We start from the raw sequence: 19,324 nt of genomic DNA, 5'->3' as shown, positions 1-19,324 counted from the left end.
TTCTTCCATCTCTTAATTTCTCCAATGTTTTTCCTATTCCTCCAAAATCTCTATATGCTTTTTACATGTGTGTGTATGTAATTTGTGTAATTGTGGTGAGGATTTTCGTTTTAAAGTGAACCCAGATATCAAGATTTTTCCTGTATTCAGTGTAAAGTTTCTTCCTCTAACTTGTTTCTGATGATAGAGTCAGTGCTTCGTCAAAGCAAGTAGAGTTGTTCCATGGTTTAGCGTTTGAGGACTGATTTGACAACATAAACTGACAACAGGTAGAAAATTCTATAGCAGGTTCTTGAGTGTTCCAGTATTCGCTTTGTATGAGCTTCTAGGTATTTCATAGTCTCCACTTCCATTAAGTTCCTTTTTGTGCCTGATGTTTGAAAGTGGAGGGTTAGCAATATGTTCTTTCCTCCCAACAACTTTACAGCAGCATCAATATGTTTCTGTTTAGGGATGTTTCAATAACGTCTTTAATTTGGCAGCTGTTAAGATTTAAATTCATTCCTCACAATAGTCACAAAAGCTAATGATATTGAAACAGTTATCATCTCCCTTTTGGGATCAGCTGGCACTCTGTAGATGCCTCCAATCATATTTTGAGATTTCAGGACAAAAGAACGAACCTAGTCAGACCGAGCAACTGAAGAAACTGTCTAGAAAGTTTTCATCAAGTCCATCAGAACAAATCTAGTTTACTAAATAATCTGTGTTAGTGCAATCCTTAAATAAGATACTTCTGTGCTTATATGGAACGTCTTCCTGCTCAAAGATTGGATGGGTCAAAAGGTAGACTGCCGTTAAGGCATATTTCGGCATGTTTTTGTGCTCTTTTCTTATACCATTCTCCTTTTTAAATAGTCCACTCCCTCTGAGGTCAGAAAGTCATGTAGTCTGGGAATTTCACTTGAAAATTCCTTTGAGGCAGAGCTGATCCTTTGTAATTCATGTGGTTTCCATCACATTTCATCCGAAGTTCTAGGATATAAATTATCACTCTTTGTCATGTGTGGCTAAGTGCGTAGAGGTGAAGTTGATCCAGGTGGTGTCAAGATACTAGATTAGGTACAGCATTTGAAGAGCTGAGGGATAAGCTCAACACTGAATATTTGGAAAAAATCACTGCTGACACAGCAACTGCTACAGTCTCCCGTGCTGTGAGCTTAAGCTGTGCTCTCCTGCATAGTGCGACAGGTAGCCAAACTTGTGGAGAAAAATGAAGAAGGTAGAAATGTGAAAGATTCTTTCTATAGGTTTCCAAAAGCAAACTCCGACACATCTGTTGTATTTTACATTTTCAACTTCTTACCCTCGTTGTTTGTGTTGAATCGTGCAGCAACATACAATGAAGTCAAATACAATGGTGAGAGTTTTATAAAAACTAAGAGAAAATTTATTAATATATATTTTAGATAAAATGGTCACTAATACCTGATTTCCAAGGAGCTAACTGGAATGTCTGACTTCCACTTGAAGCTTGTTTACGCAGCAAGGTAGACATTTTTTCCAAGCTTAGGGATAGGGAGGGAAAGTTGTCTTGATTTGAGGTAAAACAGAACCAACTTCCTTTTCAGTAATTTTACTTTCAGTTAAAGAGAGCATCTGTCATTTGTTTATTGGCCAGCCCAGCCTAAACCACGACAAAAGTCCTAGGTAGAAATAATGCATGTAAGCTTTTTAAAGTAGGTCTGTTTTAGTGTGCTGCCTCTGTTTTTCTGAAAGAGGAAACGTGACAATTTATGATAGACAGTCAGAGGTTATGGGGTTTTTTTGTATTATTTTTTTAATTATTTTGAGGGTTTTATTATCAGTGCAAACTACATTGTTACTGTCTCCTGAAATAAAATCCTAGTTTGGCTGACTTAGTTACAGATGGTATCCAGATGATTGTCGGACAAGTCCTATTCTAAGAGTAACTGAATTACAGATACAGCCCCAAGTGTGATGAAGGCCTGAGGCCCAATGCTTGGGCCACGGGAGAATAATTAAGCGAGACCCTGAAAAGGACACTGATGCAGGTACCCTCCTAACAGCAAATTTTATCAAAGCAGTTGTTAATTATTACGAAGTTGTGTTCCTGTGGATGCAGTCTTTTTTTGCTGCACTTCACATGTGTTCTGTGCTTCCTGAGGCATATTCTTGCTATTAAGATGGTAAGCTTTAGGCTAGAGATGGTATTTTTGTGTTGTGCTTCTTCCAGCAAAATGAACCTTCAGGCACCACCAAATATAAAGACTAATAAAAACTGTATTAAATGTGTCAAGCAGTGTTCCATCCTGTATAAAATATACTATATCACTTAAAACTTGTCTCTGTGAATGTTCTTGTGAGTTGTGTTTGACTGGGCAAGCAATCGTCTAGTCAGGAAAAGAGGGGTTGATAAGCAAGTCAATGTGTATTTGTTTTTTAATTTAGAGTACTTGAGAATGATGCATAAATGTAACTGTTTTTCTGTTATGTGCTCAGCAGTGTTTCAAAAGGTTATAAATCAAATATTGTCAGTATGGGAAGTAGTGTTGATTGGAGTGTTACTCCTGCACGTTTAAAAAAAGATATATGTTTCAGCATCTGATTTTTTTCCATTTTCCCACAGATATCAATGAGTGTCAGTTACAGGGAGTATGCCCTAATGGTGAGTGCTTGAATACCATGGGCAGCTACAGATGTACCTGCAAAATGGGATTTGTGCCAGATCCTACTCTCTCAAGATGCATACGTAAGTAAGAGTGCTAATCAAAGTACCAAAATAGATACTTAATTGTACTTTAGGTGAGGATTTATTTGACTGGCCCCAACTCTTCTAAGCTGTCCCTGTCTTTTTTGCTGTCCCTGCCTCCTCTTCTCAGTTTATTCACTTTATTTATTCAGTCTCAGTGCTCACGCCTCTTTTCTGTCTCTTTGTCCTGGAAGCCTTGGTCTCCACCAGCAGCTGGCCACAATCCTTGCCATCTTTTCCTGGTTTTCTTGTCAAACAAAGCCTTCAAGGCCACAGCCAGCCTCCTCATACGCTCAGTCTTTCTCACCAGCCTGGAGTTCTCCTTCCCACAATTTTTTTTCCCTTCTCTGCTAGTTGCCCAGCCAGAATTATCTGTGTGTCTTGCCCTCCCCTCTTCCACCTCTGCAGCTTTTACCTGCGTAGTTTCTATTACTAAACATTCAGCCCAGGATGATCTTTGGCACATTTTCCTTCTGATTAAGAAGGATTAAAAATTAAGAAAGAATCAGGAGACAGAAAAAGTTGTGAACAGCGTGAATGCAAATATTTTCCTCTCTTAATCAGCTTTTACTTGGTTTGAGATCAACTGCCTCTCCAAAAAGAAAAGAAAGCATAGAGAACTGCTAAATTTCTCTCTTTAAGTTTTTTGGAAAGAATACTTACAAGTGAAAAATACCTAATTTCCTAAGATCCTTATCTGAGCTATCTTCAGATTTAAAAAATGTAGTCTAGAGCTGTAGGTGAATTCTTTCATTTTTTTCAGCACAATTGTCTTATGCTTTTGGTAACGACCCTCAATTACTGAGAGAGTTTTTCAGCATTTTGAAGAATTTCTTACCACTTTTCAGTTTAACACCACAAAAAAAGATGTTGGTTTTTGTTTTTGGTTTTACATGTCCTGTTGAAAATCAGATAGCCTTTGTTTTTTTTGAGTGAAGTGAACATATTACCTAGAACTGTTAACTGTGTGTGAATGTGGATGCATAAGTTAGAAAATTGAATGGATCTTAGCTTCTTGTTACCTCATACTAGTCACAGTTTATGGCCTTTGGCTCTTCCACATTAAAACTAATCGTAACAAAATGTAAATACATAATTGTTTCTTTTTCAAAAAAAAAAAGTCAAGTATGATACTTAATCCTTTTGCTGTCTTATTTATGTAGCCTACTTATAGCTGAATGTTCCGGTGGCTATGTAGCTTGACACAACTGTATATTGCTAGTGATTGACCGTATTCTTCAGCAGTCGGACTTGTATACAAGTGAGAGAGCTGATTCTGACTCTCTGTTGTGGCAGCATGGCAACTGCTGATTTGGAATTTATTTTTTTTTCTTCAAAATACTTTTTATCCTTGGTCTAGGATGAGTTGGAATTCAGGAGTGTTTCCGAAATAATAATTTTCTTTTATGTTGTGATTATGGCTTGAGATAGGTGTTTGAAATAAAACCGGTGCAGATGGTAATATTAATCCATTTAACTGGTATTGGAAATCTAGTGGTGTTGCTCTGTTTTGCATTTCGTGTGAACAGTACCATCCTCTCTTCCACTTTCATTGCAGCTGATAATCCTATAGTTGCTGAAGAGAAGGGACCCTGCTACCGGTTTGTTAGTGCAGGAAAGCAATGCATGCATCCTCTTTCTGTTCAGCTCAGCAAGCAGCTTTGCTGTTGCAGTGTTGGCAAAGCCTGGGGCCCGCACTGTGAGAAGTGTCCGCTGCCGGGAACAGGTAAGAACTTCCCATTAAAAAGGCAAACTCTTGCCCCCACCCTGTGTTTGTTATGTGTGCTTTTGGAAAAAAAAATATATCCAAGAATTGATTTTAAACAAGAAGTGTCCATCAGTAAATTATGACAGTTCTTTACATGATAGTAGAATAATCACATATATAGTAGTTTTATTCATAGGGATTTGTGATTAAAACAAAGGAATTATCTTTGATATGTTGTGATAGAATTCCAGATTAATATTTGCATTTCAGAATATGTCCTTGAACTTTGATTCTCCATCACATGAAGATAAATTAATTGTACAGTATATTCTGACTATGAATACAGACAAATTAACACAAAATCTAATTAATACTCTTCTTTGTTAAAAGCAGCAGTGAGAGGATGGCAGCTTTTGAGAATTAGGTTACAGAATGACATGTGTTGTAGTTTACATTACAGATAGTGGGAATATGTATGGGAGTATCTCTGCTTTCTAACCTTCCTTCATATCTTTACCATCCATTTTGGGGAATGTGCAAAGTATGATGTCGCCTTCTTAACAACAAACTGGTGGTTAAAAATTTCATGCCACCTTTCACTTAATTCCTTACTTGGTACATAAAATTCGCTTTTATTATCAGTGTTCACTTGGAGTCCTGCTGGTTTTAAATATAGAAGGACTTGGAACATACCAGGGTGGTTGGTCGCCCCCCTCATTTAGGCTGCTCATAGCTTAAGATCCCACACATTATAGGTACTGATCGCTGATTTTGAGTACCTTCTATTCCCTGATTTTGCTTAAAACTTAAACAACCAAAGTTGGAGTCTTTAGTCAAAATCAATTTAATACTATTTTTTGTCCAAATGTATGGTCTCAAATTCATCTTTTTTAAAAGCCTCATTGCTTATTGTAATATACATGATGTACGGCCTGTTCAGTATTTTAGCACAGGTATTTGTAATGGTAATCCACTGTCCTTCCTGAAGTTGCTGCTGAAGATACCACTGTTGTGACACAGGTCATGTATTTCTCTGGAGTATTTTATAAAGGCTCAGATTTTCAAAACTAGCTAGCTGCTTTGAGAAATCCACAGCTAGCATCAGAGACATGATGAGAGCAGCATATTCCTTACTTCTTTTAAGTTTGGCTTGCAGAAATGGAAGTGACCAACATTTTTGAGCATTTCAATTGATTCTTAAAGCCATTGTTTCCTGCATGACCATTGTGTTGCAAGATCACTGATTAGGATTTTAAAAGACCAGTTCACTTTCAGATAAATAATATTTATGTGGCTTTTTAATGGAGAAAAAAACATATTCTCATCAATGACTTGCAGTTTAAATGCAGATGCTTTGCATCTATGAGAATATTGCATGAGGCTTTATGTCCAATTGTGTGTATTCTGGAGCAGAGTATATATCTTTTTGCAAAGTTGGCTGCGCTCTAGTCATCGTTGAATATTATGTAGAATTGGTTATTTTAGTGATTTGTCTTAATGAAAAGATGTCAGAGAGAAGATCTGTGGGTAGAAAATTCTGATGAGCTGTGTGGGAAACACTTTTCCCATTTCATGACAACTTTCATGTTCCTTTCTATAACAGGTTAAATACATAATCTTTCAGAGTTTTCTATGAAAAATGTGTGAAAGTGGGATACTCCAGAATGGGGTAATGTATTTACTGCAGCATCCCATGTTAATTTAAGAGTCATTGAATTAAAAAGTTCTCACTCGTTTAAAATATTTGTACAAAGTAGCCCAGCTCCAAAAGAGAGACTGAGAGAGGCCAATTTTGTATACCCAGGTGCTGAGAGCACTTATCAGAGCTGTGGTAGAATAAGGCTCACGCTTCTATTCTGCATTTGAGAGAATATGACTGGAAACAAGATTTCCTGCATCCTGAGTATGCATCTGAAGGGACAGGCATCAAATTTTCTCTGTCTTCCTCCTTTGACCAGAATTCCCACCCTCAGTTGGGTGGTTTTGTGGCAAGTTTTGATATGAGCATTCATTTTGATATTAGCATTTCATTGTTCTGAATCCACTCAGTTTAATCAGTTTGAGCCTTTGTCTTTTCTGATGGTGTCTTAGTAATAGAACACAGTATGCATTTAATGCATACTGCAATTTAATTTATAATTTAAGGAATTCATCTGTGGAGTACTTATAGTGAGTATTTTGTGGGTTTATTTTAGATGCTAATTCATTTTAAAAGCCTGATGTGGTCAATGCAGAATTTGTGAACTTACCAATGCCCCACTCTGCACATCTTTTAAGAAACTGTAAGAAATCACTTTGGGCACCTGGGAGACTAAATTTTTGGTGTTTCATCCCAACGTAGCTTTACCTAGAGCAATGAGGACAATGAAGCCCTGCCCCCTCAGGACTCCTGAAGTTCTCCCTGTCCCTGATGGGAGCATAGCTATTATTTTTGATGGGGAGGAAGGCTGACCTGTATTTCTTTTTCATTCTAGTCTTCCACTAGGACTGCAAAACCTGATGCTCATGTAGAGCAGCTGCAGAGATCAGAGCAGGTGCTGCTGCCCAACTTTCATTACCCTTTTCTGTAGCAGCTTTATAAATGAGATTATTTCCCCTCACTTCCAGTGATGATTTGGCTTTTTATGATCCCCATCTTGTTTTTATCCAGCCCACTGAGGTCAGTGGAAAGACTTATTCAATTCAGTGGAATTTGGATCAGGGCTGGTATGAGACCTCTGATGAAGTCAAATGGGATCCTGTGAACAAATGTTGTTACTCATTGATATTCTTCTGCTTCTCTAGTACAGGGGGGTGAGCTTTTTTTCTTTGGTGTTGGCAAAAAGAGAATGATAGAAATAGTGACTGTCATTCCTTATGCAATGTAGATCATGATGACAATTTGCATATTTAAATTCATATTTGGAAAGGCTATACTGCTTGAAGAGGATTAGTACAAAATATCTTATATAATATTATCTTATATAATACAATGATAGATTAAACATAACTGAAGAAAGATGGTAATCTGGAGTGGAAACCTCCTGGGAATAACAGCCAGAACATGATTTTGGGAGAATGCTAAGTCATATTAGCATGCAATACATAGCTTGTCTTTCAATATTTTTTTGTAAAAATGTATATACAATATGAGATTAAATTTATTAGTGGTAGTCATTATATTTTCCACTATGTCAACATATTGCACTTTTAGACTCCTAAAAGGAATATTTTCCCATCCCAAATCTAGCTGCTTTTAAGGAAATCTGCCCTGGTGGAATGGGTTATACGGTTTCTGGCCCTCACAGAAACAAGCTATATCATCACCCTGCAGTTAGAGTACAGCCACCTGTCATTGGCAAGACCCCGATTACTCAACCTGTTGCTAAAGGTACTTCTCCTCCACCTCTCCCAGCAAAGGAAGAGCCAGTGGAGGCACTGACCTTCTCACAGAAAAGTGAGACTGAGATGGCTGTGCAAGAAGGTGAGAGTGGGAAAATTTAGTCTTTCTATATTTCTATGCATGTGTCTTCAATGGTGTATTTCTTTGTGGAGTAGCTGCATACAGTGCAGGACAAAGAGGCGTCACTTCCCACAGCAGTGTTCCACGTTGTGGAGTGTATTGTGTTAACACGATTTACTTCTAAAATTTTATGTATGGCTCCTGCCAAATGCTGAGAATGCCATGGGGAGATAGAGATTGCTTTAATTTCACAAATTTTTATGATAAGAAATAATAAATATTTGGCTGAAGACTTTTATAAAGATATTTATAATGTCTAACGTAGACTCAACTCAGGCTTTGATTTACTAGTACTTGGGGTGGCAGAAGCTAAGGAGTTTTCATCATCTTCCTTCTCTACTCTGCTGTAGATTAGCACCACCTGATGTGGGCATGCTTCCCCTTCAGGTGGTCTGCTCTCACCCCTGCAGCTGCTCGCTTGGTCAGCCCCCCTCTGCTGGGCTGTTTAACGATTAGTTGACTCCTCTAAGATATTTTTCTCAGATTTCATTTTCCGCAAGCTCCTCTAAGAACTGACAGCAGCCGAAATTGTCCTGAGTCTAAAACTGATCCAGAAGCAAAGAAATGCAGAAAGCATTATTATTATAAATATATTGCCAGCAAACTTGGGATGAACTAACTGTAGACAAGAACTACGTTGCTGAAGAACCCTCTCATGACATTGAGTACTTAAGAGGTTATTTCCAAGTAGCAGTTGTGTTTCTGCCTGTCAGGCCATTGTTAGAAACAGTTTCAGTCAGCTGACTTTGCAAAACTCTGTGCGACATGGGTTACTTTCCAGTTAAAATCACTGCTCTGGTTTTACTTTCAAAAAGAAAATGGAGCTAAACTGAATCTGGAGAGAAAAATAAGCCATTCAAATATACTTACAGACTGTGCTGGATTAGAAATTCTCTCATAAACCTCTGGGCTTTTCTGTGTTACGAAGTCGAAAAAAGCAGCCTATCATTCACTAAAATATTACTTCAGTAATTAGAAAGATTGCCACATTTTAGTGAATCTTAAAACACAGAGAATCTGGAGCAAAAAGGAGTATTGTTTTTTTAAAATAAAAAACTTCAAAAATATGCTTACTCTAAGTCAGTAATGATACATACGCATGTTTGAATTTTATATTCCGTTTTTGGATGTTTGCATTTGGAATTTTGGAGATTTTATCAGAAGTTCTCCCAGTTCTGAAAATCAGCCTCCCTGCTAATGCTGAAGAAACTAGAGCAAGAAGAGTGATTTTATTTTTTTTTTAATATATATTTTTTTAAGTCTATCCTGTGGAAAATGTTGATTGTGAAAAGAAAAATATTTTTTACAGAAGCATATAGATTTTCATCAGTAGAAGACAAATTCAAAAAAGGCTAACTGCAATAGAAAATAAAAACTTCTATGAAATTCCTACCACTCCTTCCCAGAAAAAAAGTCACTTTTGTGGAGGGAAAAAACCCAACAAACCACTTTTACTTGCTTAAAGGAAAGGCAAATTTCCAAACTTGATTTATTTTTTTTTAACAATAAATTCTTGCAAATTTGTTAATGATTAGTTATATGTCATTATGATATTAATTTACCTTAAAAATAATTACAGGTGTTGATATTCCTTGGAAGGAATTTTTAAAGTTTAATCAGTGAGTTAACCTGTGAGTTTCTCAGATTGTGTCTAAGGGAACAACTGAGAAACCTATACGGCAGCTGAATACTGTAAATAATTATAAATTATTTATATTATACATCCAATATATTATACAGTAAATAATTATAAGCATTGGTCAGTGTGTAGAATCTTTTTCTGGTTTCGCGTTAGTTTTCACACTTGCTTCAGGAACATTACTTCAAGTTTGTACAATTTTGGGATGAGCTTAGAGCCTGAAATTTTTCTGCAATGGCAGCAACCACTTTCAAATGTGCTAGTAGTATTAAATAGAATGTGTAAGTAAATGTGATGTGAAGACTGATTATTTTTCTTTTTTCTTTCTGGTTTTAGTGGCAACTGCAGCCCCTGATCAGGTAAAACATGATGTGATTTATGTAGGAGTTAGAATGCAGACCATGTGTACAAGGTGTGATACCATAATTGTGAAAAGGATTTAGGATCGATGAGGAACAAACAGCTCACTGTGGACTTACAGTGCAAACCCTGAGGCAAAAAGAGCTCGTGTTATTATATACAACAACAGGCGGGTAGTGAGGTACAGGAAAGAGGTTCCTTTAACAGAGGTTAAAGGATGCCTTTAGGGCATTGGTGGAGAGTCTAGTACTATATTGTTCTATCCTGTTCTGGAGGCTGCATTTTAAAGAGGATATTGAAAAATGCAGACAGTATGAAGGAGAGCCACAGGTACCGACAGCTAGAGAAAATGACTTGGAGAGAAACAGCATGAAGCATTGAGAAGCATTTGTGACACCTGCTTAAGAGACTTGTATTACTGCCTGAGCCAGTTTCCTAGTTTTTTTTATGGTTGCTGTGTATTCAGTGGAGAGGAGCAGGTGCGTATTTGTGTTAAGTCCCCCAGTCTGGAGATTGCAGGTTCTCTATGCTGAAGATAATGGGATTCATTAGGAATAACTGCAACGGTACTTCATTTCCTTTTCCTAAAGACTTATAAGCATCTAACACTTTTATGAAAACAAGATGATCAGTGCAAAAGCTAAGAGAGAATGTTTCACAATGGTCAAGGAGACATATCTGGTTGTATACGTCTGTGTGATGCTGAACTGCAATTAAATACCATTCATAAGCAATTAAAGACCAGAGGATGGGAGAAATATGGAGGGACAAAGCCAAAGGTAGAATTAGAAGCTCCATTAAATGGCTGCTTCAAATAAAATCAATGTTAAATTGTATGCCATTGTGTAAACATAATATTCTATGTTCTTTCAGGCTTGAATTGGTGGTAATTAATGATTTGCTATCAAAAGCCACTCAAGTGAGAACGTTAGCGGTTTCTCAAGCCAGGAGTCTGCAGGTTGTTATGATAGCTGAATGAAGAGGAAGTTTTCAGAATGTAAATGTTTAATTTTTCTTTTAGGAATTAGCTTCCCTTGATCAAGAAAAGCAGCCTGATCTAGAGCCTGGGCAGCCTCAGCTTTCTCCTGGAATTTCAACAATTAACCTACATCCACAGTATCCAGGTAACTGGTTTTGACTTATCTTTTAGTATGAGAGAGTGCTTACAATTCTGCAAAGAATGGGAAGGCAGCAGTTGTAACAGAGGTTAGTGAAAAACTGATTGCAGCTTCACAAGCAATTTTTCCATAAGTAGCATACAGGGAAAGAAAATCATGGAAGGTGAAGTGGGAGGAATTGAGAGGTTGGCATCGACTGGGTGACTTGTTAGGAGGCAAAGACATATTTGAGGCAAAAGTGATATCCTGGATTACGTACATGAGAACTTTAATGTCAGCAGAGTCAAGGCTTTGTACCCCTTCCAAGAGGAAACTTTACTTAGGTGTCTCCTTTTAGATTTATGCATAACTTTCACTGCAAAAGTTTTACTATTGTGCTTCCTTTCTTTAGCACCTCAGTTTTTTTCACAAGCAGAGAATGATGGAAAACCCAATTATACTATTTTTTTCTACTCTAGATCTAAGCAGAATAAACTAATGAAAACCTCCATAGCGTCTGGCTCATTCAGTATCATGTGTGAATTCTTTAAGGGGTTTTTTTTTGAATGCTTTAAGGGGTTTTTTTGGATGTGATTGATTTCCATTCCATGTCACACAGTAGTGATTGAGAAAACATCTCCTCCTCTGCCTGTTGAAGTTGCTCCTGAAATCTCTACTTCGAGTGCAAGTCAAGTAATTGCACCTACTCAAGTTACAGGTATTGTACTTCCTTTTTAGAACTAAAATAAATTAAGAAATTACTGTGAGTTCCTGACACTATGACTGGTTCCATGCTGCTTTTGAATTATAATAGCAAAGAGAATGTAGCCGTAGAACAGAAAGGAATAGTCTGGCGAGAGACAGAAAGTACAGAACAGCACAGCAAGGAGGGTACTGTCAACAGAGCTAGGACTAGACCCTGACAGGATGTAGCTGCCATTTTTGTGCTCATAAACAAATGATAGAAGGAAAAATTAATAATTCCACCTCAGATTACGTGATCTACAACTGAAATCCAGAACTGAAGACTACCTGGCTACAAGTTGTCTTTAGACAATCTGTACATATGTTCATGAAGTATATGTGATCATGTTCTTTGAGGGATATAGACTTCATGGGTTATAGATCAGCATGTTTTACAAAAAGCAGATGAGGAATTACTGAGAGATCTATGTTGAAATATTCTTTTGACATTTGTGCTTCTTCCTTTTTTGATATATTGAAGTTGCTTTTTCTACATCTGTGTGTCAAGCAGTAAAAATAACAAAAATGCAAGTAATGCCCCAGTCACAGCTGAAACCTGTTTAAGTGACACCTGTGTCCAAAAGGCATGAAAATTTCACTTGCTGTAAATTTGAAAACAAAAAGTTGAATGTACATGTGTGTATACATGCAAACATTACAGTGTCACACTGGCTAGTCTCTCAGAATTAACACAGGCTTTGAAGTAATTGCAGTATCGAGGTAAATACTTTAAGATACAGTATTGTATATGGTAAAGATATCTAGGCCTACCAAGAGGTTTCTCAGTTTCCATTCACAGGGAGAAACTGCACATGCTTTAATAAAAGTTTAACTCTTCAGAGATGGCTTTGCTTCATGCAAGAATGAATTTTTGACTGGCACGCAATGTGCACAGGTTATAAATCACCCTGTTATTTGAAGTACGATTCTGTCTGCAGTTAAATCCTCCTGAACCTACTGTAAGAGTAGAGAAAGTATCCTGTCCTTCTGTAAGCATTCAGCTGCCTCCTTCAGTTACCTGTAATTGAAATTCGTCAATCCCATATGAAAGTTCTACTAATGGTGATTGTCAAACTGGAATTTGGAAGTCAGCTCTGCTGTGACTGTGTCCCTTCTGCCAGCCAGCTCCTCACTTCCTTACAGGGAGATGAAGTTACCCTGCTGGGCAATCACATCAGATAGAAAAAAACGGTAGTTTTCCATGTTCTGCTGTTTTTAATTTCCTCAGGAAAAGGAGTAGAACTAGAAATTGTTTTGTGCTATAAACAAATAAATCCATCTGTTATTTACATACTGTTCCGAGTATGTAAATCCTAAAAACTGAATGCAGTTAGAGTTGAGACGGTTTTGAGTGACTGAATTCTGTACTTTAAGATTTAGTTAAATTTAAATGTAACCTATTTCTAAATAGTCTGGATAAATTATTTTTCTTTACAGATAACTTCTTTTTCAAGAATTACTGTTTCATGCTGCTGTATAACCTTAGTTTAAATTGCAACTAAACAAAGTCATTAGTATTTTTTGCAGTAACACATATACTTTGAGAATTTCTAAAACTACTGTAAGGGTTTAGCATCCAGTGCTGCCCACATCTGAATCTCCTTATCTTACAAAATATATCCAAGCCATTAACAGATGAGTATTCTGTAAAAATAATCATAAACCCACTGCGGTTATTTCCTTAACCTTCAATGCAAAGGTTAAATCGTATAAATTCTTATTTTATATTATCTTCATTTTACTTTATTTTTTTTTATGTACCCATTTATAGATCTTGGATGGGACATGAGACTATGTCATTAGGAAAAGCCTAGATGGTTTCTAGATTCTTCCAGATAAGGTATCTGTTACAGAAACTCAGGACTTACAAACTTGATTTACAGTTGTTTTCAGGCTTCATCTTTCTACTTAGATTACAGAATATCGTACGCTTACTGAACTGTGTGGGAGAGTTTAACATTAAACTTTTTTTTGTTTGCTTAGAAATCAACGAATGTACAGTTAATCCTGATATCTGTGGAGCAGGACACTGTGTTAATTTGCCTGTGGGGTACACTTGCATCTGCTACGAGGGGTACAGACTTAATGATCAGCAGACAAAGTGCTCTGGTATGAATGGATGCTTTCAAAAATCTGAAATAACCATGCTATGAAATGCTTGAAATGTAGAGTCTGGTCAGGGGAAATATGCTACAGTGCAGTCAGGAGTTGCATCCTCTACTGAATGCTTCCAAACTACACAGAAACTAGTTTTTCTATGTCAAATAAAATTTGCCAGCTAGTCTCTGATATAGCCTTTCAGCTGCTCAGAACAGAACGTGAATTTAATTAAATTGAATGAAAGCTCTTCCCATTGTGAGATGAGATAAAAAGTGATTAGACAGACTGTCTCTTCTCAGCTTTATATCAGGTATCTAAAATCATCAGACTGCCAGGAAGAAATACAGTTCTGTTTGGAGAAAGAATGACTGAATTAATGGCTGTTTCTCAGAATGATTTGCCCAGCTACCAGCTCTGCAGCTGAACTAAATCCAGTCATTTTGTTGGGTCTTTCCTTTCAACCTTCTCCTGAAAAAAGAAAGTATATCATAAACGTCCCAGAAGCAAATTAGGAGATCTCCAAAGTAAGGTCTTCATTCCCTTCAAAGCTATTAAGTTCTGGAACAGAGGGCTCTGACGAACATGAGGCAGAGCCCAGCCTGGCTCTACATGAGCCATTTCAGGTTTGGAAGCAGCTGTATCAGTATCTTTCCTTCATTCAGAGTATGCTGGTTCCTCTGTAACTTGGATCAGGAAGAGTTTATTGTATCATGTTGCCAGGTTATATACTATCAACTTTTCATGCTACCAAAAGTTCAATAACTTCCCGCATGCTATCAGGTGCAACTACAGTATTAAAAAATAATTTACACACATACACAGCCAAATGGCAACTTAAAATTCTTCTGTTGCATCCAAATTGTGTTATTGTTCCATGCTTGCAGCTTGTGCTCAGCTTGCACTCAGTGCAGTGATTTGAATAATAATCATGTCACATTCTTCAGGCCAATGCAATATTCTTATAGTCTAAGCCAGTAAGAGCATTTTTTTCCAACCAAAACTATTTAATGCGTCTTTTTTTCAGCTCTGAGGGAGAGGAAAACATATACTTTTTCAAAGAATTAAAATAATTACAAGATTAGTCTTATCAAAAGCATGGCATAGAATGCACAAAAAAAATCACAACTAAATACGTTATTCTATAGTCTTACATTTTTTATTTCTTTTATAGATATTAATGAGTGTAATGAGGCACCCCATCTCTGTTCCCTTGGACGCTGTGAAAATACAGAAGGAAGTTTCCTATGTATTTGCCAAGCTGGATTCATGGCCAGTGAAGATGGAACAGACTGTGTTGGTAATTACTGGTCTCCTTTATAGAAAATAAAAATATATAGATGATTCAAGAAGTTTATCTAAAGCCCTCTAAAGTCCCCTTTTCGGCTTTTATCTTCAATGTCACTGGTACTGGACTGGTGCCTGGAGGTGTTTTTAACTGGCTCTCACTAAACAGTTCCTCATCACAATACTGTGGTGAGGAAAATATTTGAGTGGCTCCTACTACTTTTCAAAATGATTATTTGTTAAAAACCAAGAATTTATTCAGTATCGTGCTTGTTTATGAAGATTACCATTCAGGAAAAACACCTTCTGTGGTGGGAAATACAAACATTAAAAACTTTCAATTACTTGTAGCTGTAACAAACTGTATTTTTAAATATAGCTGCAAACAGCCATGGACTACATGGAGAGCAGCACAGACAGAGTGAGTGGCTGTGATGTTCCTCAGGTTAGCACTGCCTTGGGCGCAGTATAGAGCCAGTGACATGCGTTGTGTTTGCAACTGCAGGCAGGGCTGCTTGCTGCCCTTCTTCATACAGCCTGGTTGTTTCTAGATCTCATTCTCTCTGATCGCAAGCAGTGAGGTAAAGATGGAACTGCTCAGTAAAAAACAGCTGTAGGCTATGGCTTGCAAACAGCTTGAAAATCCAAGTTTACTTACCTATGTTTTATTAAAGCAGAGTTTTGGGGAGATGCAAGCATTCAGTAATTCTATGGTGAAGCAAAGTTTCTCTTACGTTTCTCTCTTTCATCTGCAGATTTTGATGAATGTTCAAGACCTCATACTTGCGGGGAAGGCTTTTGTGTAAATACAGTTGGCTCATACAGATGTGAATATTGTGATAGTGGATACCAAATGAGCAGGAGAGGTGAATGTGAAGGTAGGTTTGGACTCTTCACCAGTAGTAATACAGTAACAGTTGCCAAGCCAAACAACTGCAATAGGAATAGCCATTTGATCGCATTGACTGCTGTTTCTGGTCTCAGCAGAAAACTTTACATCTATTTCTTTATTTTTTAAGAAATATGGCCATTAGATGGAAATATTAAAATAACACATTCTTTTTTTATGTTTAACAATATTTTTCTATGTGGTATATTTCTTTTAATTAATTTCAATCTCCATTCGCTGTTTGATTTCAGATCAAATGTCTTGGCGTAGTGCTTTTAGATCTATTTGTGTTCAGAGTTCCCTTTCACCATCCACTGTGTTCTTATTTCCATGGGTAATTTCTCTAGCTTAATCTTACTGCTGGGTTTCTCTCACAGCTACTTTCTTTATTTAGTTGACTTCCCCCTGTACACCAGCTGAAAATGGTGGAGTGTTCAAAAGGACATTGCCTGTTTTATCTACAGTACGTCCTGGGTGGTGAAATGAAGTTACCATTTATTCATATCACAAAAACAATGCCAAATGTTACAGCTGCTTGGAATGATTAACATCGCCTGCTGTTCAAGGGAAGCTTAGCACTGTGGACTGCAAAGGGAGAATTCTTAGGGGGTGCAAGCTTAAACAAGGAACCTTTTTGAGTACTTTCCAGTCTTTTCAGTTATTTGATGTCTGGAACTGCAATTCCTATTGTTTAGATTTAAGACACTGTAAAGGTGTTCCCCCACTATGGGCAAAGCCATCTCGGGACAGCTGTTTTAACAGCTCTTCTCATGGAATCACTTGACTTCATTCTTAGTCCTGCCCTGCATACTTGGTGACAATTTTCGTTTTTGTTTTTTTTTTTGTTTTTTTTTTTTTTTAAAGTGTAATTTTTCCTATATTATAACAGATAGCAAATGATAAGTTGTCCTTTTTTTTTTTTTAAATTTGGAAATATATATCCGGTAGGTATTTCATGTTGCAGGAGATCCTAGAACATCTGAACTTCAAAACTTCACATTATTTTCCAGTGTGATATTTTTGCTTTTTTTTGCTGTTCTTTGTTCTTTTCTTCATTTTCAGCTTGAATTGTGAACTAAAAAAATTCAAGCGATTTCATTTTAAACAGTTTTGTTCATGCTTTAGTCTAAGTTACTTAGGACAGAATAAAATTGCTAACACGTTAGGTTGCCTGGCAAATAAGCAATTTAAAGCTGCTATGGATATATTTGCTGTTCTGATATATTATTGCTTTTGTGGATATATTGCTAAAAGATTCCTCTTTCTATTCAGACAAAAATTTTTTTATTTAAATAAATGTTTCACACGCTCCACTCTTACAACTCCTTTTTTCAAATCTCTGTCAGTAGAGAATCTGTGATTAAAATAGGCTAGAAATCAGAATATCACAGTGCGTCAAATTTCTCATTAGCTTGTATTTAAAGTAGTGTGGTGCTCATCCTCTGTCATTTAACTTAACAATATGTAATTTCTGAAACAAAATTCTCTGTTCAAAGTTATTTAAGGTTGCTTAGGGGAAAAACCCTCCTACACTAAATCCATCAAAGCAAGGAAATGACACAATCGGGAATCATTTCACCATGTCATTACACCTACTCGTTATAGTCACCCTACTGACAGATTCCAGATTCCACAAATAATTCCTTTCCACCTCCTCCACACTTCAAAAACAAAGGCAAGAATCCTCCAAGCTGCACACAATACACACGGTTCACTTACATTTCCTCACCCCGTCATCGTTCTGCCTTCAAGCTATACTCACGCAAGCTCTGTCGTGGGCCTGGCCTGGGAAACGTAAAGAGTGCATATGCGTTGTTTTTGTAGAGTCTGTTGTTTATGTAGAACAGTGTTACAGGCATAGCTGAACATCATTGCATACGATTAAGTATTCCTATAAAATCTCCTTGTGATTTCTTTAAGCTTTGCAGCATTTAAACTTTTATTTTGACTGAAAACTTCTGTACCAAATACACCATTCATGTTGTGTGCTTTGAGGGCAGATGCAGTCTAGGCAGTTCTGAGAACAGGTTTCTGCAGAAGTGGATTTTTTGGTTAATTAAATAAAAAACCAAACTCACAGTAGTTTCAGTGAGACACATTTGCAGGTCTGCATTATAGTGGTTGAAGAGGCCTGTTGCTGTTTTTATGAGAAAGTATTCTGAGCTGGACGATCATGATTCTATGAAAAATTGTGATTTGCCCACATCCAGTGAGTTGTTTGGAGCTGGGGATGTTCAATTCTCTGAAGGTTGGAACACTATCCGGTTAAATTACAAGTGTTGGAGTCTGCTTTCCTTCTCTGAGCTTGTTCCCAAAACTAGGAGTAATTTGCCTCCCTACTATGTGTTCTGGAGTAGCAGTCCTTAATTGCAGAAGACACAACCGCTAGTTGTGGAGCTGGGAAGGGACAAGAACTTAGGAAGCTGGGTGTAGGGATTGCTTTGATTTCATTAGTTCTGTGCACTGCATGAAGTGAGTATTTAGTAGGAAAGGTTATAATTATTGCGTAATTAAAGACCATATTATAAAATGATACTCAAGTATGGAAGCAGACTGGAACGAGGCTGCCCACACAGTTTTAATTCCAGCATCTTCTGATCATTGGTCACTTGACAGCAGCTTGTCTTTGGATGTCATTTTTGTATGCGGTCTTTTAGATTGCATTGATATTGTGGGTTTCTTTGGTGCAGAATAAGTAGTTCTTGGTAGATGCTTAGAGCCTGGACATGAGATCCATGAGTTTTTCAGAAGCTATTTCTTGTTTTGTCATGAGTAAACTAGGACGTCTCCTGATGCAACAAATCCCTCTATCACCCTAAACGTTGCCAGCCTCAGTGATGTGTGTCTTGCTTGTGCCTTCTTTCAGGAATAATTTACTCCCTTCTTCCTGTAAACATCTTTGATTACTGTTCACATAATTAAATTTATAGTCCACATAGTACTTACATGCTGCATAACTCTAGGACACTGGAGAATACCAAATTCCTCTTTGCTTTGAGAAGCTAGAGTTACAATTTTATTGCTGTTGCAATGCACTTCCAAAATTTCTTGAGACTGACTATAGGAAGAAGCTCAGACTACTTTCAATATGGTGAAGGGGTTGGTTTGGTTTTTTTTCTGTGTGTGTGAATGGTTGGACTCGATGATCTCAAAGGTCCTTTCCAACCATGAAGATTCTATGAAGGGGTGATGTAAGCAAAGTTGTTCTTACCTTTCCAAGCCAGAAATCTGACCTGCTGTATGTTATGGAGGGCCTATCAAAGATTCACAGTATAACAGAAAATTCAG

At 37.2% G+C, this 19,324-nt stretch overlaps 1 protein-coding gene across 8 annotated transcripts in view; it reads left to right on the top strand.

Moving 5' to 3' along the window:
- Positions 1-19,324, top strand: part of LTBP1 (latent transforming growth factor beta binding protein 1) — a 202,061-nt gene that overhangs the window by 122,388 nt on the left and 60,349 nt on the right. For 3 of the 8 annotated variants that reach the window (XM_054196705.1, XM_054196708.1, XM_054196710.1), the window contains exons 10-18: positions 2,591-2,713; positions 4,272-4,439; positions 7,651-7,884; positions 9,899-9,921; positions 10,944-11,046; positions 11,639-11,737; positions 13,747-13,872; positions 15,035-15,160; positions 15,903-16,025. In XM_054196705.1, coding sequence (XP_054052680.1) covers positions 2,591-2,713; positions 4,272-4,439; positions 7,651-7,884; positions 9,899-9,921; positions 10,944-11,046; positions 11,639-11,737; positions 13,747-13,872; positions 15,035-15,160; positions 15,903-16,025 — 1,125 coding nt within the window. The remainder of the gene's footprint in view (positions 1-2,590; positions 2,714-4,271; positions 4,440-7,650; positions 7,885-9,898; positions 9,922-10,943; positions 11,047-11,638; positions 11,738-13,746; positions 13,873-15,034; positions 15,161-15,902; positions 16,026-19,324) is intronic. The other 5 variants (XM_054196706.1, XM_054196712.1, XM_054196709.1 and 2 more) reach the window with 4 other exon arrangements.

Source organism: Rissa tridactyla, chromosome 3 (genome assembly GCF_028500815.1).
Source record: "Rissa tridactyla isolate bRisTri1 chromosome 3, bRisTri1.patW.cur.20221130, whole genome shotgun sequence".
Taxonomy (NCBI): Eukaryota; Metazoa; Chordata; class Aves; order Charadriiformes; family Laridae; genus Rissa; species Rissa tridactyla.
Note: the sequence above shows the minus strand (reverse complement) of the source record. Positions and strands in the feature narration are given on the sequence as shown.